Source organism: Spathaspora passalidarum (genome assembly GCF_000223485.1).
Source record: "Spathaspora passalidarum NRRL Y-27907 unplaced genomic scaffold SPAPAscaffold_3, whole genome shotgun sequence".
In the NCBI taxonomy this organism is placed as follows: Eukaryota; Fungi; Ascomycota; class Pichiomycetes; order Serinales; family Debaryomycetaceae; genus Spathaspora; species Spathaspora passalidarum.
The window spans coordinates 661,147-687,148 of record NW_006767427.1 but is presented as its reverse complement, the minus strand read 5'-3'; the positions used below and the strand labels follow the sequence as shown (position 1 = coordinate 687,148).

Here is a 26,002-nt window from a genome sequence, read left to right as displayed (position 1 = left end):
ATAGATTACAACATACGCAATGGCACCTAAAAGAAAAGCCGCTGGCTCTCCAGCTAGATCTAAAAAGACAAAGAAAGAACAACCGAAGGACGCACTCTTGTCGATAGATGAATTACAAGTGCTTGGAGATGAAATCATCACCTCCACCAAACTTAATAATTTTGTTATCTTGTTAGAACAGCTCGCCAAGATCAAAGAAACACTATCTGATAAAGAAGACACTGACGTGGAAACCACCGGTCGTTCATTATCTGTTGTTTTGTTTAAATGTTTCCAAAAACTTCTCAAAGACGGCCAAATGATTCCTAAAAAGTCCTACGACGACAAGAAGAAAATGGTCGTCAAATGGAGCTTGGACAAGTACGAAACCTTCAAGAAAATAATTTGTGAATACATCAGCACCAAGCTATCATTTGAAACTTCTTTACAATTAGATGTCTTGGAAATCTACTTGAATTTGGTTAAACTCGAAAGTCAATACATGAAATCAAGTGCTTCCGATTTATACTTTCCAAATGTCACCTACAAACAATTGATTGAATCTTTACTCACCAGTGGTGGCATCTCATCAGATGGAAGTTCAAGCAATTTCATTGTTTTGGAATTTGCTGAAACTTTCAAATCTAACTGGGATTTGCAATTTTACTTTTTCAACTCCATAGCTGAATCATTGGAACAATGGAAGACCAGCAAAGATGAGCAGCAGTTAAGAACCATAGTGGCAAACTTCTATTCGCTCATTCGTCACGGCTTATTATACGTCGAAGAAGGCATAGAAGAACAACAAACTTGGATTGGTAAATTACCCTCTGTCGCATACAAGACTACATTCAAAACTCAATATCAAAAATGCATAATCACCATCTTATCCTACCCATTATTGCCTAGTCAATACAAGGCAATCTTGCTTATATTACACAAGCGAATTATTCCGTACATGTCGCAACCACAGGGTCTTATGGATTTCTTGACTGACTCGTACGATGTTGGTGATGATGCTATTGTGCCTATTCTAGCCTTGAATTCCTTGTATGAATTAATGAAAAAGTATAACCTTGAATATCCAGACTTTTATACCAAGTTGTACTCGTTATTGACGCCAGAATTGCTCTACACCAGATACAGATCGAGATTCTTCCGATTGTGTGACCTTTTCCTTTCATCCACCCACTTGTCTGCCAACTTAGTAGCGTCATTCATTAAGAAATTGGCGAGGTTGTCCGTAGCAGCAAGTGCGTCTGGTGTTGTCATTATCATTCCTTTCATTTACAATTTGTTAAAGAGACACCCCACATGTATGATCATGTTGCACAACCCGGATAAAGCCAAATCTGGTGATTATGTGGATCCATTTGATAACAATGAAAAGAATCCTATGAACACGCGAGCCATTGGATCTTCTTTGTGGGAATTAGAGACATTGATGACCCACTACCACCCAAACATTGCTACTTTGGCCAAGATCTTTGGTGAGCCGTTCAGAAAACACAGTTATAACATGGAAGATTTCTTGGACTGGAGTTATATCAGTCTTTTAGAGAGTGAAAGTACGAGAAGATACAAGACTCTTGCTGCGTTAGAGTTTGAAGAGTTTGATATGTTATTTGACGAAGCTGACAAGTCTGAAGAGACCAACAAGAGAGTATTGCTTGAAGGTTGGACTGTATAAACCTGGATAGACATTATTAGTGCAAATATAATTATTCCCAATTAGGAAATCTAATTAACGCGCGCGCGTTTTAATTTTGTATTTTTTTTTTCTTAATTTGCTGCCACTTTCAATTCGGCAGCTTTTTTAATCCCTTCTTTTCTTCTTTACTTTACATCTGTACTTTACATCTGTACTTTACATCATCAGTCTTTCGTTTACACCTAGTTCTACAATGGATGACTTAACCCAAACAGGCGACCAGCCTGTAGATGCTATCTTTGGTGACAGAGTCAGACGATTCCAAGAATTCTTGGATAGAATCGACAGCACCCACGGTATTGACTACCGCGCCCTCATTAGAGACATGTTGGCCAAAAGCAAATACAGATTAAACGTGTCAATTGACGAAATCCGTGATTTTGATAGAGAATTCTGGAACGGTCTTTTAAACACCCCTGCTGATTTCTTACCTGCCTGCGAACGTGCTTTGCGCGATACCGTATTGACCATTTATGATCCTAACGATCCCGCTTTTCCTGACGATTTCGATTTCCAGAACCAGCAATACTACTTGTCTTTCAAGGGGGCTTTTGGAGCCCATCTGGTCAACCCCAGATCCATCGACTCGTCGTACCTTTCCAAAATGGTGTCCATCGAAGGTATCGTTACTCGTGCCTCGTTGGTGCGTCCCAAGATTATTAGATCGGTCCATTTTGCTGACAAAACCGGAAGATTCTACGCCAGAGAATACCGAGACCAAACCACATCGTTCGATCCGATTTCCACCCCCGCGATTTACCCTACTGAAGACATGGACGGAAATAAATTATCTACCGAATACGGGTACTCTACATATAGAGACCATCAAAAGATCTCCGTGCAAGAAATGCCCGAGAGCGCACCAGCTGGTCAGTTACCTCGTTCCGTTGATGTCATTTTAGATGACGATTTGGTTGATTTGGCCAAACCGGGTGACCGTGTTCAAATTGTCGGTGTTTACCGTGCCCTTGGTGGTGCATCCAATAACAGTTCTTCGTTCAGGACCGTCATCTTGTGTAACTCCATCTACCCCTTGCATGCCAGATCCACTGGTGTTGCCCAGCAAGAAAAGTTAACCGATCAGGATATCAGAAACATCAACAAGCTTTCCAAGGATAAGAAGATATTCGATATTCTTTCCTCGTCATTGGCTCCTTCAATTTATGGATTTGAATATATTAAAAAAGCGGTGTTGTTGATGTTGATGGGTGGGGTCGAAAAGAACTTGGACAATGGCACCCATTTAAGAGGTGATATTAATATCTTGATGGTTGGTGATCCATCTACTGCCAAATCCCAAATTTTAAGATTTGTCCTTAATACCGCATCCTTGGCTATTGCCACTACCGGTAGAGGGTCCTCGGGGGTTGGTTTAACAGCCGCCGTCACTACTGATAAGGAAACTGGTGAACGTAGGTTGGAAGCCGGTGCCATGGTGTTGGCTGATCGTGGGATTGTGTGTATTGATGAATTCGACAAGATGTCAGATATCGACAGAGTGGCCATTCACGAAGTCATGGAACAACAGACTGTTACCATTGCCAAGGCCGGTATTCACACATCGTTGAATGCTCGTTGTTCCGTGATTGCTGCTGCTAACCCTGTATTTGGACAATATGACGTTCACAAAGACCCCCATAAGAATATTGCTTTGCCTGATTCGTTATTATCCCGTTTCGATTTATTGTTTGTTGTTACTGATGACGTCCAACCTACCAAAGATAGAATCATCTCCGAACACGTTTTGAGAATGCACAGATTTATCCCACCGGGATTAATGGAAGGTGAACCAATCAGAGAAAAGTCCAGTGTGACATTGGCCGTGGGTGATGATGAAACTAATGAGCAAGAATTACTTGAACAACCAATCTTTGAAAAGTTCAATGCGTTATTGCACACTGGTGCCCAATACTCCGGCGACAGAAAGTCGAAGAAGACACCTACGATTCTTTCCATCCCATTCTTGAAGAAGTACGTACAATATGCTAAACAAAGAATAAAGCCTGTGTTGACTAAAGGTGCATCTGACCATATCGTAAGTACCTATTCTTCATTGAGAAATGACTTGATTGGGAATAATCAAAGAAACACAGCTCCTATTACCGCCAGAACTTTGGAAACTCTTATCCGTTTAGCCACTGCCCATGCCAAGGTTAGATTGTCCAAGACTGTCGACGTTAAGGATGCTAAAGTTGCTGAGGAATTATTGAGATTTGCTTTATTCAAGGAAGTTTCCAAGAAGTCGTCCAAGAAGAGAAAGACCAACACTACTACAGCTACTGAAGAACAAGAAGAAGAGTCTGAATCCGAATCTGACGAAACCGATTCAGAACCTGAAATTATTCCAACTCCTACCAGAAGAAGCTTGAGAACACAAATAAGACAACAAAGAGATTCTAACACTATTGAAGAAGAGAGTGATGATGGCGGTGTCGGTGACGAGCTCGACCATTTCCACATATCGAGAAACCAACCATTGCAAGACAAACATGTGCCTGCCAACACCGGCGCTGGTACCATTAGCAGCGAGCGATTCCACACTTTCCAAAGAATCATGGCGAGAATCTCTCGTTCTGGATTATTTGAGAATGAAGGTGGTGCCGCTGCGTACGACAGTGTCGTGAGTGCAGTCAATGAAGGTTTGGCGCAGGAGGAAGTGTTTGATGAGTTGGAAATCCAGGCTGCGTTCAAGAAGATGGAGGATGACAATAAGTTCTATATTTCTGAAGGAAAGATCTGGAAGATCTAGTTGTATTATATTTGGGAGTTATATATTTTTGTTTAACGTTTTGTAATATAAATTATTAGTTTATTTTGTAATTTTACTTTGGGTGCAAATCTCGAGATGGGGGGGTTGAAAATTTTATGGTTTTTTCCCCTCAGTTCTTCGAGGAGAAAGGGAATACCACCAACAACAACAACCAGCAAATGTCGTTGAAACGAACGAGTGAAGAGGCAGAAGGGATTCCCGATGGTGATGTGTATCAAGAAGATCTAGACTCACCGCCTGAGGAACACCCATTGAAGCTTGCCAACCCCAAGAAAAAGAAAAAGAAGAACAAAAAGAAAAAGAAAGCACAACAGCACATCGATGAGCAAGACTATGACAATTACAACTACGAAGACGACGAATTGCTCATGCATACAAAAGAAACACTTCCTGTGAACCTTCGAAAGTTCTGGAATAGGCGGTATGACCTATTCAGCAAATTCGACGAAGGAATCTACATGAATGAAGAACTTTGGTTCTCGGTGACCCCCGAGTCATTAGCCAAGTACACCGCGCAATTGTTTGCGAAATTACTCCCTGAAGCTACAAAGTGTATTGATATATGTTGTGGTGGAGGTGGTAATACCATCCAATTCGCCCAGTACTTCGATAGTGTGGGTGCCATCGATATCAACAGCACTAATCTTTATTGTACCGAACATAATGCGGGAATATACGGTGTCCGAGACAAGATATGGACATTACAAGGGGATTGGAATGAACTCAGTGCAGAAGTCGGGGGAACTCCGAATATGGACTGGATTCCGATTGATTTGAGGGCTGAACCGCTTAACAAGACATTTGATTTCATATACTCTTCACCGCCATGGGGAGGCACTAATTATAATCGAGATTATTTTGACTTGTACAACATGGAGCATTTCCCCATAGTTCCCTTCTTGCAGCAGATGAAACAATATACTGATAACATTGGTTTGTATTTGCCGAGAAGCCTGGACCTCGATCAATTGAGTCAGGCAACACATGACGTTTTTGGCCCTGGCGAAAAGTGTAGGGTTATCTATATAAATTTAAAGGGACGCTCCGTGGCATTATTGGCATTGTTTGGGTCTGGATTCACCAAGAGATTTGACGAATTGGATGATGAAATTGGGGAAGCAATAGCAGGAGGTAGTAACAGCGGGAAGTAGTAACAGCAAAAGGTAGTAACAGTAGGAAGTTGCAACAGTAGGAAGTAGTAACAGTCAATAGCTAGCGTAAGCATTATGCAGGAAATATTTGATATTCCAATGAGGAGACTTTTTTTTTTTTGACGGTGTTTTTTTTTGTTGTTTACAGTTTTAAGGAGACACGAGGGTGCCGACATTTTAATCGTTTTGCAACACAACGACATAACACATACCCTGCCATGAATACATCGTCAGGTAATACCAACTCAAAGCACAACTCCCATGGTAATATTGTGTCTGGTACAGTGCAGGCAGAAGGTGTAAGACCAGTTGACACCATCGCATATCTTGAAGACAAGATTGATCGCTTAAATGAAGAGATTGGGTTCCTTAAACAAGTGGTTGATTTCCAAGGATCGAAAATTGACAAGTTGGCATCGATAGTGTCGCAAGTGTTTGAAAAGAAGAGCCATCAACACAACCATCAGGACGAAGTATTGACCACGTTGCAAGGCATGCAGGATGACGTGGTGGACCACGATCAAGTTAATGAAGTACAAAGACAGGTCAATCAGTTGCCCCACAACCAAGATATAGGTGCCGGTGCTGGACCTATCGAGAGTAATATGGATCCGGCGTTGCAGCAAGTAGCAGTTGCTGCTGCGGCAGTACAGGCGGCACAATCTGATTACAATGCACCAATACCACAAGAACTGCCAATTGCAATCCAACAGTTGCAACAGCAACAGCAGCAGCAGCAAGTGTCGCAGCAACAACAACAACAACAACAACAGCAGCAGCAGCAGCAGCAGCAACAGCAACAACAAACACAAGAACAACCGCCGCGTAAAAAGAGAAAGTCAAAGAAGAAGGAGGCTAGACAAGGAGCAGTGTTTGATAACAAGCCCGAACCAGTTGATATCGCACCTGCTTCTCTGGTGCCCACGGCTTCGAACTCGTCACATCTGTCTAAAAGACCCAAGATTGTGGTTGACTTTTTGCACAATCCAATGTCAGTCAAGGAAATATATGATGAATTCACCAAGGGGTTCAAAGGTCAAATTCCATTAAACCAAATGGATGAAAAGTACGGTAAACAAGAGTGGAGAGGTGATTCTAGATCCAAAGAGTCCAAGAGATATCAGAGAAGAAAGAAGTTGTGTGATGCCATTGATCGTGGGACTATAAAGTATAACAAGACCGTTGACGAAATCATTGCTTATATTGAAGAGTTTAGAGCGGATAAATCTTTGACGTGGATAATGAACGGGAACCTACCTAGTGATTTAGAAGCCTGACCTATTTTTTTTTTCTAGTTTTCCATTCTGAGATAAACCTGTTTGTATTAATATATGTGAGTTTATGAGCTAGATGTAAACATTGCATTGCCCAAGTAAACTGGGTATGCGATTGCGCTTATTGCAGAGCTCGGTTGCAAAGTATACTTGTGTAATTGACGGCTGATCATGGTCGGACAAGCTTTGTGTAAAGTGATGACCATCGCTTGACAATTGCCGCTCCGGAAATCGCCGGCTGCGAAAGATTACTGGTAGATTTTTCGGTCAACCAACAGTTTTATTCCTGCAATTAGAGACCGGTGCTTCTCTTGCTACGCTATAACAACCTCTCTGGAACACAGCTTGGACATGGATAGAACGATATGGTTGTCTGGACCACGTTATCGTCCCACTTAAACACGCTTGGTCCACGTGACGTTCGGAGACGTTTCGGGAATCCCATCCACAATTTTTTTTTCTCGAATCTTCGGTGCAAGAGGGATTCCGGGTAACCTCGCAGTTTTTGCTCACAAAAAATTTTTTCCACCATTGCTGACCATACATATATAACCTGAAGCAAAAATTTCACCACCCCCATTATTTTTGTTCCATTTCTTTTTTTGCTTTCCTCCCCCCCCGTTTAACCCTTTATTACTTTAATTAGTATTAAATATAATGTTGACTGCTAGAAACTCCGTGAAGACCGCTAGTTTGCGTGCCGCCACCTTTGTCCGTGCTCAATCCACCGCTGCTCCAACTGGGCAAGTCATTGGTATTGATTTGGGTACCACCAACTCAGCCGTCGCTGTCATGGAAGGTAAGATCCCAAAGATTTTGGAAAACTCAGAAGGTGGTAGAACTACCCCATCCATTGTTGCCTTCACCAAGGAAGGTGAAAGATTAGTTGGTATTCCAGCTAAGCGTCAAGCTGTTGTCAACCCAGAAAACACCTTGTTTGCCACCAAGCGTTTAATTGGTCGTCGTTACGAAGATGCTGAAGTCCAAAGAGACATCCACCAAGTCCCATTCAAGATTGTCAAGCACAACAATGGTGATGCTTGGTTGGAAGCCAGAGGCGAACAATACTCTCCCCAACAAATTGGTGGTTTCATCTTGAACAAGATGAAGGAAACCGCTGAAGGTGCCTTGGGTAAGAAGATCAGCTCCGCTGTCGTCACCTGTCCAGCCTATTTCAACGATGCTCAAAGACAAGCCACCAAGGATGCCGGTAAGATTGTTGGTTTAAACGTCTTGAGAGTTGTTAACGAACCAACTGCCGCTGCTTTAGCTTACGGTTTAGAAAAGAACGACGGTCAAGTTGTTGCCGTTTTCGATTTGGGTGGTGGTACTTTCGATATCTCCATTTTGGATATCGGTGCCGGTGTTTTCGAAGTCAAGTCTACCAATGGTGATACTCACTTGGGTGGTGAAGATTTCGATATCGCTTTAGTTAGACACATTGTTGAAGCCTTCAAGAAGGAATCCGGTATTGATTTACAAAAGGACAGAATGGCCATTCAACGTATCAGAGAAGCTGCTGAAAAGGCCAAGATTGAATTGTCCTCTACTGTTTCTACTGAAATCAACTTGCCATTTATTACTGCTGATGCCTCTGGTCCAAAGCACATCAACCAAAAGATTTCTAGAGCTCAATTTGAAGCCTTGGTTGAACCATTGATCAAGAAGACTGTTGACCCATGTAAGAAGGCTCTTAAGGATGCCGGTTTATCCACTTCCGATATTTCCGAAGTTATCCTTGTTGGTGGTATGTCTAGAATGCCAAAGGTTATTGAAACCGTCAAGTCCATTTTCGGTAGAGAACCATCCAAGGCTGTTAACCCAGATGAAGCCGTTGCCATGGGTGCTGCTATCCAAGGTGGTATCTTAGCTGGTGAAGTTAAGGATGTCGTTCTTTTGGATGTTACCCCATTATCTTTAGGTATTGAAACCATGGGTGGTGTTTTCGCCAGATTGATTTCTAGAAACACTACTATCCCAGCCAAGAAGTCCCAAATCTTCTCTACTGCTTCTGCTGGTCAAACCTCTGTTGAAATTAGAGTTTTCCAAGGTGAAAGAGAATTAACCAGAGACAACAAGTTGATTGGTAACTTTACTTTATCTGGTATTCCACCAGCTCCAAAGGGTGTTCCACAAATTGAAGTCACCTTTGACATTGATACTGATGGTATCATCAAGGTCTCTGCCCGTGATAAGGCTACCAACAAGGATGCTTCCATCACCGTTGCTGGTTCTTCTGGTTTGTCTGATGCCGAAATCGAAAAGATGGTCAATGATGCTGAAAAGTATGCTGAAACCGATAAGGCCAGAAGAGAAGCTATTGAATCTGCCAACAGAGCCGATCAATTATGTAACGACACTGAAAACTCCTTGAACGAATTCAAGGACAAGTTATCTGAAGAAGCCACCACCAAGGTTAAGCAATTGATCACCGAATTGAGAGAAGTTGTCCTCAAGGCCCAAGCTGGTGAAGAAGTTTCTCCAGAAGAATTAAAGACCAAGACTGAAGAATTACAAAATGAATCCATGAATGTCTTTAAGGATTTGTATAAGGATGCTGGATCTTCTTCTGAAGAACCAAAGAACTAAGTTTAGTTCTAGATTTATTTTAATTTCTTGTGTTTATATTTTGGAGATGTGAGAAATACCTTACATGTTCATAAAAGATGCCCTGTATATATTTAATGAATGTGTCCTTTTGTGTAAACTATAAACTATATACTTTTTCGTTTGAATCGGTGAGATCACTTAAACTGTGAGAGATCCCGAATGATCGTGTAATTGTTGGTTTTCTTCTGACGATTGTTCCGTATGTTTTGGAGAGTGTTCTTGTTGGCATGCTTGTAGATGACATGGATCGAGATGTTGTATCCAATGGGGACAGTTCCGGTTCGTTGTCGCCGTCGTTGTCGTCGTCGACGTCGTCTTCCTCTTCTTCTGACAGGTATTCCAACATGTCCCCAAGCATTGATCTTCTATTCAACACCTTATTGTTAAATTCTTCTTCGCTTTGCGATTCACTTTCAAGTGAGGAATAGTTGGAAGTGGTGGCCACCGACTGAATCGTGCTGGCATCATCAACGTAAACCAGCAGCTTGGAAGGTTTCATTTCACTACGCATATCGCTAAACTTACTCTCGGTGTCAAAGTAGTCATTGAGGGTCTTGGACAAGTCCTTATCCACGAGGAACTTTTGGAACATGGTGATTTCCTGGCGGAGCTTGACTCTGTTAGCAAGAACTTGCAACAAGTAACTCTTCCATAATTCTGGAATAGTATGAGTTTCCACGAATGAGTTGTCAGTATGGGGTGGTGGTGCTGGTGGTGCGGTTGCAGATACTGATGAGGATACGGATATTGGTGCAGGTGCGGGTGGTTCTGCTTCTGCTTCTGCTTCTGCTTCTATTTCTTCAATAGCAGTAGGGGCCTTCCAAGGATCAAGTGATTTCATTTGAGGATCAGCGTACTTGACAGTTGGTTCGGACCCGCGAATCAGTTCAGCTTTAGCTGGAAGGTTGCTGAGATATGTGTTTTCTTGTTGGTTGATGTATTCGGACAATCTGCTACGTCTCACTTCCGGCAAATGGTTTTCCGTGATTGGCAATGTTGTCCTGTCGATCTTGGCGACTTTGAACACGGGAGTCTTGCCTAGTTGTGGATTGGTGGATGGATTGCCAATCAACAGTTTGAATGATGTGGAATTGGTACGTTTGATCTTCTTGAATGATTTGGTTCGCTTAGAACTAACGGTAAAGCTAAAGAATTTCAACTTGACTAAGAACTTTTTGAGTCGTAATTTAACACGGTAAGCCCAGCTGCCTTCTTTGAACTTGATGGCGTTTTGACGGTGTAAACTAGAAGAGGACGAGTTGACAGTATACAATCTAACGTTACTTGTTCGTTGGGTCTTGTTTCTCTTGAACCATTGTCTGCGTCTTTGTCTGATGGATGAAGTCAACAATTTTTCCGGTTGCTGAATGAATGGCACAAGGTTGTCAATGTCTTGGTGACGCATGGAGAAGATCGTTGCTTGTGATCCCATGGAGTCGGAAATGTCTCGGATGATTCTAGGTGGTGTTTCTAACCTGCTTTCAATGCTTTCTCTCTGGATGGATGGTTTTGATTTGATGGTGCCCTGACGGTATTCGTAATCACTTTTCAAAGATGGGGAATCAATGGAGATACCATCGAGAGGATTCTTTTTCTGATCAAGTACAAACTGGGAGAATCGGTGTGGTACCGGGTTAACTATGCTCTTGACTGATTCTGACGACTTTTTAGTCATACTTGCTGCTTTAGGGGAGGGACTGGTGTTTATATGACTAGTGTTGGGATATTTTGCCGGAAGTGGCTCTTCATGATCACTATAGAGCAAACTGAATGTGTCTAACGAAGTCTGAGGCTCTGAATGTTGGGTTGTTCTTGTGAGTTCTGGCGAGTTTCCGGGATCGTTGGAGTCAAGGGAGTCAGGTTGTGAAGAACAAATGGTCTGCACTTCTAATCTTTCCAAGGTAGACTTTATCGTGCCTCCTCCTGCGGAACTTTCCTTTGTAAATGAGCCCACTGGCGAAGCTAATGCAAATGTACGCCTAAGCGAGGAGTGTGGAGACATGAACTCTTCTTCTATTTCTTGAAGAAGTGGATCGCTTAATGACATGATTGTTAGAGTTTAAATATTTTTTTGAATTGTAAATTGATCCGTGTTTTTGATCTGGGTATGATTCATTTATATATGAAACATATAGCCCCTTCCAGATGAACAACTAGAGAAAGCTAGCTCCCATTGTTACATCACTCATCAAAAGCTTAAATGGCGGGACATGGCTGGTTGCGAGGACAAAAACGAATGCGCACAAAATTTTAGTTTCTTTTGTTTTTGCAACCAGCCATTTCATGCATGCATGAAAATTACTGCATTCAGCGCAAGTGAAAACTACCGTCGTATGACCAGGTAGGTTTTAGTCCGATTCAATTAGCTACACGACCAAACTAATGCAATTAATATAACTACACGACCACGCTAATGCAGTTAATATACACTTAGCCAAGACAATTGCTAAATTTTAGCTTTTTACACAATGCGATGTTTTGATTACAACTTTATTACTTAAAACAATTACCTACTTACTTTTTCAGGCTAACATGACTTTTTTTTATTTTTGTGGTCAATATGTATTCTTGGCCTGTTTAGGCCCTTGCTGGAGCTAAACCAACAGCATCCTTCTTTAAATCATAGATAGAGTAGTATCTTCTTAAAAAGGCATCACCGATAATGGCCAAGTCACCAATTGGCTTAGGGAAATCCATAGGTGTAAACACGGAAATACATGATCCACCAACTTCCAAAACGTAGTCATAAGCAGACAAGGTAAAGTTGTAGCCCGAGAAAGTTAAAGTTAAATCAGGTAACGAGTCTCTCTTTGCACAGTCAATTTGGTATTGGCCGCTCCAAGACTTTTGTGCACCAATCTTGGCATTGATGATTTCAGCCAATGATGATGGCAAAGTAATTAAGGAAGTACCAGTGTCAATAGCAGCACCGGTCTTGCTCAATTCAGCATATTCGTCACCTAATCCAATACCCTCAAATGAAACTTCCCAATAAGCCTTTCTTCGAACTGGCAACCAGGTAATCTTGCCATCAATTAATGACTTGTCGTATCCACCGAATGTAGCTACCCCACCATCATTTTCGTCCTTGCTGGTATCGCCCAAGTAGAACCCAAATTGAGGTTCATCCAATAATCCTTGATTGATAGCATTGTAAACTGGTGGGACAATCTTGTTAACGGAAATGGTATCATAAGCTAATCCTAAAATACCATCAAACTTCCCAAATGCAAACGCTAAACCTGGTTCAGAAGTAGCTTCAGCGAAATCTTGCTTTGGAATTTGCAAACCACCAATGTTCAACACATCTTGCGAGATGTAACCTTCCATAGACCCGGATCCGTACTGAATGGAGAATTCAGTACCATTGGCCTTGTAAGTTGATGAAGCATCGTGGTCATACTTGGAATGCAAGAAACAAGCCAAACTAGTACAGTCCTTGGATGGGATCCACAAGTTGGAGGACCCAGTGTCCAAGATAACCTTAAACGATTGGGCTGGGGTACCGACACTAATTTCAGTAAAGTACTGCGCATTCAAGTAGTTAGTCAATGGAGCTTCAAATCTTCCTTCGACAAATGGAACTTGGGGTGGCTTGTTCGATAACACATGTTGAATGCCATGGGCAACGGGATTGCCGGCACCCAAGTTGAAGCTGGTCATGTACTTGTTGGCCAACGAGTTGGTGTACTCAGCAAACATCTCTGGGTTCAAGGTGTCTTCATTGGAAACCCTGGTCAACTTGGCACTGTGGACTTTGGCATCGACTGGAGCAGTCAAAGCCAATAAAGTAGTGGCAATTGTAGTTAAAACTGATAAGGAGAATTGCATCGTATTGGTAGTATATCAAAAACAAAACAAAAGGAACGACAGACTGGAATCAACTGGTTGAACTGTAGCTTCTCTGCGAGGATATGTCTATATTGATATGCTGGCGTAGATAAAACTTGTGTAAGTTCACTTGTGTAAGTTTTTAAAATGCGGGCAGCAAGAAAGACGAAGGCAAAAAAAAAGGTGGAGGCTTTAGGGGGCAACATAACCAGGCGGCGGTTTATATTTTTTGCTTGGTATGTCGCATAATTGGCAAATCTTATCTAAATTTCCTGTATACGATGCACAAAAGTCGTGCGTATCTCACCAATTGGAATTTCATGTCTGTGAACAGCAAGATTATATCCGAAACAAGCAAGGCCAGAAAAAAAAACCTGTGTAATCTGGACCATTGTCCGACCTTCGCATCTCGGATAAATTAAATTTTAACCGTTGGAATAAATTGCATTTGACTGTATATTAACTAAGAATGCTTGGTCTTTTCACATCTCAAGTGGAGAATTATATTCCCAATACTCCGATTAAATTTACCCCAAGGGCTGAAGGCGAGCCAACCACTACTCTTCCCGACCTCATAAAATCAAAAGTTCCCGAGCTCGCCAAGGGATACTCGTACTTTATAAATCCCGTATTGTCATCAGGCCATGCCCAAACCGCGTACACTGCATTAAACAAATTCGCCAACCTGTTCCATGTTCATTACAAGCGCCGTATCCTAACCGTGGAAAACAAGACGTATACACTTCCCACTGGTGAGAAACTCAAGTACGATCAGTGGGAGGGGGAAACCACAATTGCGTTAGACTACGCCTTGCAAAGCCATCAAAATTCCGACCCGGAACATGTGTGGTACAAGCCAAGTTCTCAGACGAAGGAACTACCACCAAGAACCGAATACATGAATCCAGAATTAGAACCAACCATCATCGACAACAGCGATGATAAGCCTTTGCTTATTGTGTTGCATGGGCTATCCGGTGGTTCCTACGAGGCATATATCCGAGCAGTATTAGACAAGATCATACTTGATCCATTCAATTTCGACGCTATAGTGTTGAACTCGCGTGGATGTGCCAATCATACAATCACCAGTCCGCAATTATACAACGGATTATGGACTAATGATTTGCGATATGTCATGAATGAACATGTGTCTAAATTGTGGCCCAACAAACGTGTTTACCTTATGGGGTTCTCCTTAGGTGGGGCGATCTTAGCTAACTATTTAGGACAAGAAGGTGATGCCGTGTCGAAACAAATCAAGGGGGCATGTGTATTAGGAACCCCCTGGGATTTCCCTGATAGTGCTATTCATTTACGTGAGAGTATCATTGGCCATAATGTCTATTCGCCAACCATGTGTAGCAACTTGCTAAAGCTTTTAGACTCGCATGGTCTTCTCTTGAGTCAAGAACTTGTCAAACACTTTAAGGATAATCCTGATCAATACAATATTAAATTCTTGAAACAATTTGACAACTACTTCACCGCCAAACTATTTGGATTGAACTCGGCCGATGAATATTACAGATTAGCATCCCCAGTGCAAAGATTAATGAAAGTCAGGGTTCCTACTGTAATTATCAGTTCTCGTGATGATCCAATTACAGGATACAGAACCTTGCCTGTGTCAGAAGTAGAATTGAACCCTTATTGTACCTTGGTTACAACTACGGTCGGTGGTCATTTGGGTTGGTTTACCGTGACCGGAGATAGATGGTATACTACACCTGTCTGTCGTTTGTTCACTGAGTTGGATAAGTATAATGTTGATCATGCTAGTGTGACTGAAAAAGATTTACCTCGTGATATCTCCACTAGTTGGAAATATGATCGCTTGGTGAATGAAATGTTGGTTGAGTAAAAATATGGAGAAAAAAAAAAAAAATAAACTCAACTTTATATAACTAGATAGATTCTTTGCATATGAAAAATGACTAATACCCCTAATAATATACTAGAGAGTGCTGGCAGTAGTATATCTACTACTAATACATCTATAACAGTCAGGCCGAATCAGCAATCCACCACAAACAATAGCAGCAACAACAACAACAACAACACCAACAGCAACAACAGCAACACTTCCCTAGCATCGACATACAAATGGGTACGAAAACTACGAACGCTTCCATCAAACCCCAAGTCAAATGATTTCCTCAAATTAGATTACATTGAGGTGAACTTGAACAATTCACGAAAATTGATTGCTAATGTATTGAAGATGTCGCATACCAGTCAAGAATATACCGACTGTTTGGATTTGCAAATTGGTGGCAACCTAGTACAATTGACTCAGGTAAAGAAGGAACTAGATTGGTTGGATGATATTTAACCTGTAGTCATATACTAGTCTTACAACTGTTAATTTGATTAGCTAATATTTGTGTGGTGGAAATAATAATTCTTGCCACTGGAATTCCATTGAAAAATGTGTACCACCCGTAAAACACCCCTACTTGGACATTCCCCAATTCTACAAAACTATCAATGTCTATGTGTATAAGTATATAATAACCTGTTACCCTATCTATTATTTCTATTAACCAGATCATCAGTATCACTGAAATCTGTCATTGCAATAGCAACATCCTCCAATTTATTATATTGTCCATTCCTCTCTATATCCTCAGGACCATCATCACTAGCACTTTGGTTATCCAAAGGCTTGAACTTCATAATGATGATGGCGTTTCCGACAATCAACATCATTCCTAAAAACGATAAAAATTCAGGCAAATGACCCCAAACGGTCAAATCCCAAAATAATGCAAATACCATACCGGAATAGGCCATAATTGCTGCTCGGGAGGCCTTGACTCGTTGAATACCGGCAGTAAGCGAAAACTGCATAAAGAAACCAGAAATCCCAATAACCATAAATAAAAACCATTGATAGCCATCAGCAGGCAATACAAAGGATAATGATGGGATAACCAAAATTGCAAAAAATGTAATTATGCAGCAACATAAGGAAAAATAACTCACAGATAACAATGGATGAATGTCCTTACCTATCTTTCGCAACACTACATAAACACTCAGGACCCCAAAAACACCCAATAGCCCAACAACAGTGGCAATGACTCTCTTTTCGGTAGACCCAGACTCGGTAGCTTCATCCAACTCCGACGTTTCTGCATCAGATATCACCCCAAATATGAACGAAGGTTTTGCAATCAAAATAACCCCACCGAATGAAACAACCGAACATACTGCTTCCAAAATAGAATAACTTTCTCCAAGAACTATAAACGCCAAAAAAGCGGTAACCATAGGAGCTAAAAACGTGATCCCCACCGCATCAGAAACACTCAAATATTGCAAAGAAAAATACAACCCAAACACCCCGAAAAATCCAAGTAACCCCCGCATAATCAATAATGTACGAACCTTTTTCGGTCCAAAGGGAGCTTCTGGGATCGACCTTGTTACTCCCATATATATCAAACATAGCACATACGTAATCAACATACGGATGAACAAGATTTGCAAAGGGTGAATCGGCACATTTGAATCCTTATCAGTAACCAACAATTTACAACTAGCAATCATAATCGAATTGAGGAAATGCGATAATAGTAACAAACATAACCCAGAATTGGGAAGTATATATTGATTGTACTTGGTCCTCATTTTGCCAATGAATGAACTGGGACCAGTGCTTATTATCGACGATGACGTCTCCCAAGCACTTTCATGGAATCGGTCAAACGAGTTTTTCTTTTGTTCGACACCAACATCTTCTCCCCACGTGGGTGCAACTGAGTCTCTTTGTTGCTCTTCTATAGCATCGCCTCTTAGTATAGACCCATTACGACTACCTGTTTCCATTGGAGTAGACATGGTGATGGCAAAAAGATAAGGAACAAATATTTAGGGGTCAACTTTTTTTTTGTCTTGGGTGCGTTGTTTTATTTGACATTTAACTCCTCATACAGTTTCTCTCCGCCACATTAAAAAATAAAAAAGAAACGAGGGGAGGGAAATTGGATCTATCGGAGAAGAATTCCGGACCTCCAGCCGAGACAACAACCGATCTACCGTTCCGATAAGGGCCCGTTATGATCATGCTATTATCCATGGTTAGCATTTAAAATGGAGTAAAACGTACAGTTATGTGCCAAGACCATCGTCTTATCGGAGAGCAAACCCCAAGAAAAATGGTGGCACTGTGGTTACAAAATCAATCGAAAAAACAAGAAACAATGGAGTGGATTACTAATTAACTATTCCGCTATTTGCTGTAGCATGACGCAAGGATTAAGCTGGAGAAATTGCAAATGAGTGATTGCTATATCTATAATAGTTGGATCTGTATTAATTGTATGTTTTTGATGTGATTTCTCCTGGTATGGTTTTTCATCATGTATTTTGCAACATTTTTTGCAATGCTTTTGGAGGAAACATATCTAACAAATCAAATTTCAAATGAGCCTTGTTTCTTGCCTATATATTTAAAAACAAGACCCAAATATAATTTTAGATATTACAAACACAATAGTCAACATTCAACCAACTTAATAAAACTCCAATAAGTTTATTGCAAGGATAGCTCCCATTTTGAATATAGAGGTGCCGAATAATTTACAAGTTTTGGTCACGTGAATAATGCGTGATTACGAGCCCGTGCACTGAACCAGGTAATTTTTTGAGCATGATCACCTGACTTCGTGGCCAAGTTGGTTAAGGCGTGAGACTGTTAATCTCAAGATCGTGAGTTCGACCCTCACCGAGGTCGCTTAATTTTTTTTTTTTTCAATCCTAAACCTGATAGATTGTACATTCCTTGGTATAAATATCTACAGGCAATAGATAACTACATGTAAAACACTGAAAACCCAAATGTAATTATTTTACCTAGATAAGCTATAAACCTTTCTTTTTACCCATTTTGTAACGTCCTAAAGAATAGTACAACATCCACTCTTTGGTTTTTCAGTATATAACAAACTTGTCCTCGTTGCATGTTCAAAAATATCATCAACACCTTCCCCCGTCAATGCTGAACTTTCCAAGTATTTCCTGGCACCAATCTCCTCCGCCACGGCAAGGCCCATGTCATACTGCACGAACCGTTTCCTATCACTTGTATTTGTCCGTAAATCCTTCTTCAACCCACATAAAATATAAGGTATGCCAGGGCAATACTGCTTCACTTCAATGACCCACTTCGTTCTGGCGTTATCTAATGAGTCGGGTGTGTCCAAAGCAAACCCTATCAATATCACATGGGAGTTAGAGTAACTCAATGGTCGCAATCTCTCGTACTCTTCCTGTCCGGCAGTATCCCATAATGCCAACTCTACCAACTTCCCATCAATCCTGCATTTCGTAACGTAGTTCTCGAAAACAGTAGGGTGGTACTCTGTGGGGAACTCGCCAAGTGTAAATACGTACAATAGTGACGTTTTACCACATGCTCCATCACCTACGATCACGACTTTCCTCTTTATTGCATCGGCAGCCATTATTCGTGAGGTATTGTTTGTTTCTATTTTTAGGGGTAGGTGGTCAATAAATTATGTGTTTGTGTTAGAGACAGTGCGTCTTTGGCATGGACTGGTTGTATGACTAGTTGATAGATCGAGTCTATATCTTTTTTTCTCGAGAAATCAACCACACGCGGTAGTAAATATGAACTAGTAAGAACTCTCGTTCACCCTAGCGAATGTGTAATTACAAACTTTCTCTTTCGGACTTTGAAAGTGTGTTTTTGCGCACTCTGAAAAAATACTACCCGAGGCTTAGTATGGATTTACATTTTTCGTTTTCTCTAAATACATAAAATAACTTACTTCATAAACTAATTCCATAACCTTCTACCAAACCCATTATTTGTAGGAGTTGGTGGAACCATGGAGTTACTTCCGGAATTCAACTCTCCTATCGTGCTCAAGATTGAATTATCATTGAATGGAGAAGTCTTGGTCAAGCCCGGTGGAGCGACAATTGGTTGTTGCAACTGTTGTTGTTGTTGTTGTTGTTGCTGTTGCTGCTGAGATGCAACTGGAGGGGGAGAAGTTCTAGCAAATCCAACTAATCCAACTTTTACATGGGTAACATTTCCAAAATCATCATATATGAAATCAAATTGATAAATTGACGATTTCTGCATGATGCAGTTTAAATATTGATTAAGGGTTAATCCAGGATACTTAATCATGGAAACAACATCTTGGAATAATTTAATAATCTGGGCGACCCCATATTCTAATTGGTTGGTATTTTGCAACATTTGAAAACAACTAAATGAAGATGCTTGAATCAATTCAGTGTCATTAGAACTTAATCCAACTTGTGTACTTCCATTACCCCATAATCCAGGTTGCGGATTAGTTGCATTTGCAGGCGCCCCCATGGATACACCACCAGTGGTTGAACTTGCATTGCTTGGTCCCCATATGGAACTATTTCTTGTGGTTGGTCCACTAGCCACTGTAGTTGCAGTAGTAGGATTCCAAATATTGTTACCACTAGTAGGGGCTATAGGAGTTGCAATAAATGATTCTGGCGATAATGTATCGGTAAAGGCATTAAACGGACTGAAGTTGGTAGAAGTGCTTGTAGCAGCTGCAGCTGCAGCATTTTCCACGGTAGCAGAAGCAGGTTGCTGAGCAAATTGTGGGAAAAGTGGTTGTTGTCCAGAATTGGACAATGAATTCAACCTTGATTTGCTTGACCATGGCGAAGCTGAGACTGGTGCAACTGCACTTGTTGGCACAACATTTCCCATCAATGCAGTCGAAGCAATTTGCGGAGAATTGATTAAATTGGTTGTAGGATTGATAGGATAAGCTGTTGTGGACATAAATGGATCAGAAGTAGCAAACGATTGAAGAGAAGGAGGATTAATTGCGGGAGCAACTTGTGGGAGTGGTGCAATAGGTGCAGTACTGGTAACTTGCGGGATTGGAACAGTGTTGGCAATCGAAGTTGAAGAACTTGATTGCGATCCTGGTTTAGCCTGATATAATTGGTTCAATAAATGGTTTGAGGAAATCTTGGCTTCAATATGTTCTTGCTTCTTAAGTGCTTCCTCTTCTTCTTGTATCTTTCTTTCAATTTCTTCTTGTTCTTGTCTGGCAGCTTCTTCTTCGGCAAGTTTCTTCTCTTGTTCAAGTCTTAAACGTTCACGCTCTTCTTCCTTTTGTTTCTTGATAAGTTCACGTTGTTTCTTTTCTTCTTCTTTTTGTTTACGTTCTTGTTCAAGTTTCTTCTTACGTTCTTCCTTTAATCGTTTAGCTTCTTCTTCACGCTTTTGTTGAGCTTCCACTTTCTTCTTGTGTTCCTCTTCCTTCTTCTTCAATTCTTCAATACGTTTCCGCTTTTCTTCTTCACGTTTTAACCTGGCTTCTTCTTTTCTTCTCTTTTGGTCAGCTCTTAATGCTTCTTGTTTCAACTTCAATTCTTCTTGCTTTTGCTTTTCTTCTTCTTCACGTTTGCGTTTCTCCTCTTCTTTGGCCAATTGTTGTAATCGCTTCTTCTCCTTAGCTTTCTCCTTTTGCTTGAGTTTCTTCAATTCCCGTTCTTTCTTGGCCATTTCTTCCGCTTCCAATTCTTCAATCAATTTTTGAGTTCTATCCTGTGAAATTTTCTCCTTGTAAGCATTCTTTAACCGTTCTTGGAATAATTTTATAACTTGAATCAAGAATAATCTTCGAATTTCTTGCATTTTTTCTTCTTCAGAGATTTCCGATTCGGTATCACTAACTTCTTCAAGAATGTCGTCTTCTTCTTCATCATCATCCTCTTCTTCATCTTCATCCTCGTCGTCCTCTTCTTCCTCGTCGTAATCTTCATAATCCAGTTCTGCTTCATGGTGATGGTGAAGGTGATTACACTTGTCATCTTCATCCACCCAAGCCGGTGGCAAGACGGGAGGATTGGTATCATCTTTCAATAATCCTTCACGACCATTTCTGGCTTCAGATAATGCCTCCATCATATTTATGAATGAGTTTCCGTCATTTCTTAATAAATCCTCGGCAAAGTTAGACAATCCTTGGGTTAATTGATCATTCTGGGGAGTTTCAGAAGTGGTTGTGGTACTTGATTTCGGGAATAATTTTCCTATATTTTGTAAAAAAGACATGCCCTTTTCTAAATGAGCTTTATCGGCTTTATGTAAATCTCGAACTATTTGTCTTAGGGAGTTGGCCTTTTCCAACAAATTAACCTGAGATATATTTGAATCCTGTTTCATTTTATCCAAATCCATATTCTCCAATGCTTCATAAAGTTTTGGATCAAGTAACTTGTTGAAAATCTGTTGTTCTGTGGTTGATATATCTTGAGTTATTTTTGATTCGTCAAATCCCTCCTTGAGTTGCAACGGCTGATCCTTATTTATTATCGGATCGGCTTTGCTTGGTTTAGACATCATTTCCAACTTTTGATTAAATCGAAGTTGTCGCTTTTGTAATTTATGTTCTTCTTCCAACATATGGAATCCACCAAAAAGTAATCCCGGTAACGCATTTAAATCATTTATATCTCGGACTTCATGGATGAAATCTATAATGTCATCAAAATGGTTATCATATATGTTCTCCAATTCATCTTCAATTAGATTGTTTTTTCTGCCACAATATTTACAAGCACACGAGTTGGAAGTGGTAGTGTTGGCGGAGGAGGTGGTTGTGGGGGTGTTTGCAGTAGCGCCGTTGTTGGTAGAGGTATTACTTGTGTTTGCATGTGCATGGTTATGCGGTTGCAGCAGTTGCTGTTGTTGCAGTAGTAGTTGTTGTCGTCTGGTCTCATTCTTGAACATTTCCATGATTGATTTCTTATCGATTTTAACCAAATCAAGTTTCAGGTCTTCATCCAAGGATTCCCAAAATTCCTTCAACTTTTCCTGTTCCTCAATGGATGCACTATCCCACAAGTTTGCATGAGTGGATTCTTCATGGTGGTCTTCTTCCAAACTTTCAACAATTACGTCACCGTTTGGCGCCTGTTTTATTACTCTTGACGAAGGATAATCTTCATTAGGATTGGTTAGGTGTGCCGATACGTTGCTTATATTGGCGGTTGTCTTTTTCGTCTTCTTTTTCTTCTTTTTCTTCAGACTGGCATTGGATGTATTAGCGTTGGATTTGGATCCCACGGAGTTTGCTTGGTTATGGCTGTCTCCTGGTTTGTTTGTGGTGTTGTAATCAAAATGAATATCATCCCCTAGCTTGAATCGCGAAGAGTTGGCGTCTACTGTGTCCATTCTTATTCTCGCCTTCTTCTAAGGGTATATATACACAGTTAATTTGATTGTAAAAAAAATGCCTATAGTACTATAGTTGTCTACTCTGGCTAAAAGAATTTTTTCTTTTTCTAATTAGTGGAAGAAAGAAATTCTGATTTACCTTAACAAAAAAAATTCCCACTAGAAGTTTTTTTTTGGTTGTCAAAATTTGGCTATTTTCTATGTATGAATGGATGCAGTTGCCCCAGTGTCACCAACAAGGTACGGAGGTTGCCTAACCATACTCCCCCAACAGCCAGCCAGCTACTACCTGTCTACCAGCTAAGCACCACCTTGTTGAGAAACATATATCAAACCATCAAACGTGACACCTCCGTACTGATTCGGTTAACTTATTGCCCATATTAAACTCAAACTTTGTGTGGTCCTGTATATAAATCGAGCCCCCACATCACCTTAGGATAATGTGAGAGTTAAAAATAGACACATGTAATTGATCCGAGGGTTATTATAAGGTTTGTTCTTCTAATTAGGGTTTGTTTGTGATGCCAGTGTGTTTGCCTTACTTACCATGCCAATTTTAGCCTTTGGATTGACTTGCTTGCTTTTAGGATATTGCTCGTCGTTTGGTAGCGCCTGTTATTTAGAGGGTACAGCCAGCTGTGTGACACTCGCCAAGTGGAAACGGGGGTATCCCAAGTAAGGGTGGTATAACAAAAGAGCATAAAGAAGTAGTCACGCAATATAGTAATATAATATTCATGATATACATATATATAACTTTGTCCATCAAATTTCAGCTTATTTAGTACCTTCTGCATCAGCAACTTTCTTTTTCAATTCTTGGTTTTCAATCACGACAGTTTCAAGTAATTCGGTTAATCTCTCAATCTTTCTATACAATTCATACAAGTCCCAATTAATCCCTGCTTTGAATGCAGCCTCCACTGGTTTAACTACCAGGTTGATCTCAGCTTCAAACTCTTGCAAATTAATTCTAAATTCCGGATCTTGGGTTTCTCCTTCTCTTTGAGTTCTCAATTCTTCTCTAACCTCTTCGGTTCTTTCTCTGATTCCTTCACTTGAAGGCAAGAAAGTGTCATCGTATCCATCAGTCAAGTCCCATTCGGTATCAACTTCATTGGCATCATCAGCTAATCCTCTAAATCTGTTATATTGGATTCTTCTGGCATTTGCTAATTCATCAGCGGTGATGTAGGCAAGCATGGGCGAGTAAATAATTAACATGACATAATAGTTGACCAACTTGAATGCTTCATGAGGCAAAAACCAACCGAGCGGAGTTATTACCATTTCAATAAGATTGAATGGAGGGACATAAAGATCTTGATCTGGAGCTCTGATATATCTCAATGTCTTTTGAGCCACCAAGGCAAAGTATTCATCGGTGGCATTCTCAACAATTGCTGCATATGCAGTGGAATACAAGGCAACCAAGATGTTCATCAAGATGACGGATAAAAGGAATGAATAGATGTAATACAATATTGATGCATATGGTGGGATCAAATTACCCATATCGTCCAATGAAGATTCTCCAATGACAGCCTTGACTAAAGATATCAAGATCTTCAGAGTGACGTCATTGCTACCGTCAGAGATATCTAAACCGATAAAACCTTGCAAGAATCCAACAATAACCACGAATAACAAGACAAAGAACAAAATCGATTCCTTCATCATGGTCTTCAAGACAACAATCATGGCACCAACAAACTTTTGGGCATCCAAGTACAACAATAATCTTGACCACATTAATGGGGCAGCACATGAAAGTACTCTGAATGAAATTTCATCATACTTTTCTCTAGCAGCACCGTGAGAATCCAAGCTGGCAAGTCTAAAGAAGATTGACACTGAAAGAATGGTGTACATGGTATCATTCAAGGCATTCCAAAAACCCAAGTAGTTCCAACCAACATGATAAAACTTAACAATTTCATCGACAATTGAACCCAAGGTGAAGATATAAAACAACACTTCAAAGCCATCAACTTTTCCCGTGCTGATCTTGTGGGTGTTCAAAACAATTGAAAACAATATCAAATAAAAGATGCTAAAGATGATTTCTAATATGTTTTGATAATATGGAGTCTTGATTCTTGCTGGATCAAAGTGAGTTCTAATGGAATTGGAGGCTACTCCCTTATACATAAGATAAGAATGAGGGTCAACATTGGATTGCATAATCCATCCTCGCCATAACCATTTGATACAACGTTGGTAACCCGAAGACCCAATGACAATGGTAGAATGCATATCAACTGCCAATTCCAAGGCGCTAACTGGAGTTGCGTCTACACCATTTAAACAAATGGAATAACGATGACACAACATTCCCAAGAACATGTACTTGTCGTTCTTTTCTTGTTCAATGATAATAGCAGCTAATTTCTGGGCAGCCGTGGCACGTAAGGAATATAACTCATTGTCAGTTAATTCCTGTTCACTTTGTTGCCAATACCAGCCACAAACCTTAAGTAAACAGAAGATCAAAGCAGCACGATATTTGTGTGAAGTTGTGCCTGGCTTACCATCACCTTTACCACCAGCGGCTTTCAAAACCAATTGAACCACATCGTGGTTAAGAATTGGCGAGTTGGCCTTGGTGATCTCGTTGACGTCAAATATGATTGGGATGACTTTATCAATGACCAATTTCAAGTTAAGACATATCCGGAAGGTTTGACGGGAATTGGGACAAAAGCGATCAGAATAGTCGTCTTCAGGTTGATCTGGTGGTGGAAGTAAGAAATTTACTTCTTCAATATCAATTGCCATGGTTGATTAGTTAGTAGCTATCAATTGATTCACAGAGAGAGGTCTGGAGAGGAAGAAAGTGATGGAATCTTAGACGAGTTGATTTACGTTACAAAGTGCAGTCAAATTTTATCTTGCAACAATAGCCAACTGAAACTGCACCCTTATTTTTTTTCGTGAACTAAAAAGTAAATACTTATGGGGTGAGATGCAATGAGGCGCGCGCGTCAGAAGGGGGGGGGAGGGTGGTGCCGTGGAGTTACGAACACAAGGGGAGGGCCCGTAAATGGTGTCTTGTTTACTCCGGGTTATGTCATTTCTGTATTGTCGCGTCTTGCGATTATACAATAGACCGCAGTTTCGTCTTTTGTGATGGATTTGTCGTATAATTATACTTCCCCTTACTCTAACTGTGCCTAACTGTCGCTAACTCGGGCTATTTTTTTTTCTTAGATTAAATCCCTCTTCTGTTTATTAGACTTGCTGCAGTAGCTGAAAATTATGATGGAGAATCAACAATCACCAACCACACCTATAGTGGATGATTGGAGCGATTCCAGTGATGACGACGAAGATCCTTTGGAAATCACTCAAAAGCAGAGAGAGCTGAATCCAAATTTACAACCAATTGTATCACCAACAAAAGTTCCACCCAACAATGACACTGTTCCTACGAGATTGCAAGCAACCAAAAGC

At 40.6% G+C, this 26,002-nt stretch overlaps 13 protein-coding genes across 13 annotated transcripts; 7 read left to right on the top strand and 6 right to left on the bottom strand. All coding sequences in view use genetic code 12, as the record gives it.

The window, feature by feature from the left end:
- Nucleotides 1–664: 664 nt before the first annotated feature.
- On the top strand, nucleotides 665–1,669 carry NOC4 (ribosome biosynthesis protein; the record flags this gene model as incomplete). Its single annotated transcript, XM_007374447.1, has 1 exon — nucleotides 665–1,669. A coding segment is annotated over one exon (1,005 nt), but the record flags the coding sequence as incomplete, so codon positions are not given.
- Nucleotides 1,670–1,883: 214 nt separating this feature from the next.
- Nucleotides 1,884–4,439, top strand: MCM3 (MCM DNA helicase complex subunit; the record flags this gene model as incomplete). Its single annotated transcript, XM_007374446.1, has 1 exon — nucleotides 1,884–4,439. The coding sequence occupies one exon, from the start codon at nucleotides 1,884–1,886 to the stop codon at nucleotides 4,437–4,439; it is 2,556 nt and encodes an 851-aa protein (XP_007374508.1).
- A 389-nt stretch (nucleotides 4,440–4,828) lies between these two features.
- On the top strand, nucleotides 4,829–5,611 carry SPAPADRAFT_54956 (RNA methyltransferase; the record flags this gene model as incomplete). The annotated part of the gene is made up of 1 exon (XM_007374445.1): nucleotides 4,829–5,611. One exon carries the CDS (start codon nucleotides 4,829–4,831, stop codon nucleotides 5,609–5,611), a length of 783 nt encoding a protein of 260 aa, XP_007374507.1.
- A 218-nt stretch (nucleotides 5,612–5,829) lies between these two features.
- SPAPADRAFT_137813 (uncharacterized protein) lies at nucleotides 5,830–6,888 on the top strand (the record flags this gene model as incomplete). Its single annotated transcript, XM_007374444.1, has 3 exons — nucleotides 5,830–6,258; nucleotides 6,325–6,482; nucleotides 6,567–6,888. 3 exons carry the CDS (start codon nucleotides 5,830–5,832, stop codon nucleotides 6,886–6,888), a joined length of 909 nt encoding a protein of 302 aa, XP_007374506.1.
- A 617-nt stretch (nucleotides 6,889–7,505) lies between these two features.
- SSC1 (Hsp70 family ATPase) lies at nucleotides 7,506–10,850 on the top strand (the record flags this gene model as incomplete). The annotated part of the gene is made up of 1 exon (XM_007374443.1): nucleotides 7,506–10,850. One exon carries the CDS (start codon nucleotides 7,543–7,545, stop codon nucleotides 9,472–9,474), a length of 1,932 nt encoding a protein of 643 aa, XP_007374505.1.
- Nucleotides 9,593–11,542, bottom strand: SPAPADRAFT_49919 (uncharacterized protein; the record flags this gene model as incomplete). The annotated part of the gene is made up of 1 exon (XM_007374442.1): nucleotides 9,593–11,542. The coding sequence occupies one exon, from the start codon at nucleotides 11,540–11,542 to the stop codon at nucleotides 9,593–9,595; it is 1,950 nt and encodes a 649-aa protein (XP_007374504.1).
- Nucleotides 11,543–11,863: 321 nt separating this feature from the next.
- APR1 (proteinase A) lies at nucleotides 11,864–13,458 on the bottom strand (the record flags this gene model as incomplete). Its single annotated transcript, XM_007374441.1, has 1 exon — nucleotides 11,864–13,458. One exon carries the CDS (start codon nucleotides 13,324–13,326, stop codon nucleotides 12,073–12,075), a length of 1,254 nt encoding a protein of 417 aa, XP_007374503.1.
- Nucleotides 13,459–13,773: 315 nt separating this feature from the next.
- On the top strand, nucleotides 13,774–17,189 carry SPAPADRAFT_60313 (putative carboxylic ester hydrolase; the record flags this gene model as incomplete). The annotated part of the gene is made up of 1 exon (XM_007374438.1): nucleotides 13,774–17,189. One exon carries the CDS (start codon nucleotides 13,796–13,798, stop codon nucleotides 15,188–15,190), a length of 1,395 nt encoding a protein of 464 aa, XP_007374500.1.
- SPAPADRAFT_49916 (uncharacterized protein) lies at nucleotides 15,260–15,661 on the top strand (the record flags this gene model as incomplete). Its single annotated transcript, XM_007374440.1, has 1 exon — nucleotides 15,260–15,661. One exon carries the CDS (start codon nucleotides 15,260–15,262, stop codon nucleotides 15,659–15,661), a length of 402 nt encoding a protein of 133 aa, XP_007374502.1.
- SPAPADRAFT_137397 (uncharacterized protein) lies at nucleotides 15,853–16,962 on the bottom strand (the record flags this gene model as incomplete). The annotated part of the gene is made up of 1 exon (XM_007374439.1): nucleotides 15,853–16,962. One exon carries the CDS (start codon nucleotides 16,960–16,962, stop codon nucleotides 15,853–15,855), a length of 1,110 nt encoding a protein of 369 aa, XP_007374501.1.
- Nucleotides 17,190–18,195: 1,006 nt separating the features above from the next.
- On the bottom strand, nucleotides 18,196–18,797 carry RHO2 (Rho family GTPase; the record flags this gene model as incomplete). The annotated part of the gene is made up of 2 exons (XM_007374437.1): nucleotides 18,196–18,254; nucleotides 18,317–18,797. 2 exons carry the CDS (start codon nucleotides 18,795–18,797, stop codon nucleotides 18,196–18,198), a joined length of 540 nt encoding a protein of 179 aa, XP_007374499.1.
- Nucleotides 18,798–19,132: 335 nt separating this feature from the next.
- Nucleotides 19,133–22,543, bottom strand: SPAPADRAFT_49913 (uncharacterized protein; the record flags this gene model as incomplete). The annotated part of the gene is made up of 1 exon (XM_007374436.1): nucleotides 19,133–22,543. The coding sequence occupies one exon, from the start codon at nucleotides 22,541–22,543 to the stop codon at nucleotides 19,133–19,135; it is 3,411 nt and encodes a 1,136-aa protein (XP_007374498.1).
- A 783-nt stretch (nucleotides 22,544–23,326) lies between these two features.
- Nucleotides 23,327–25,327, bottom strand: YVC1 (Yvc1p; the record flags this gene model as incomplete). Its single annotated transcript, XM_007374435.1, has 1 exon — nucleotides 23,327–25,327. The coding sequence occupies one exon, from the start codon at nucleotides 25,325–25,327 to the stop codon at nucleotides 23,327–23,329; it is 2,001 nt and encodes a 666-aa protein (XP_007374497.1).
- Between the last annotated feature and the right edge of the window lie 675 nt (nucleotides 25,328–26,002).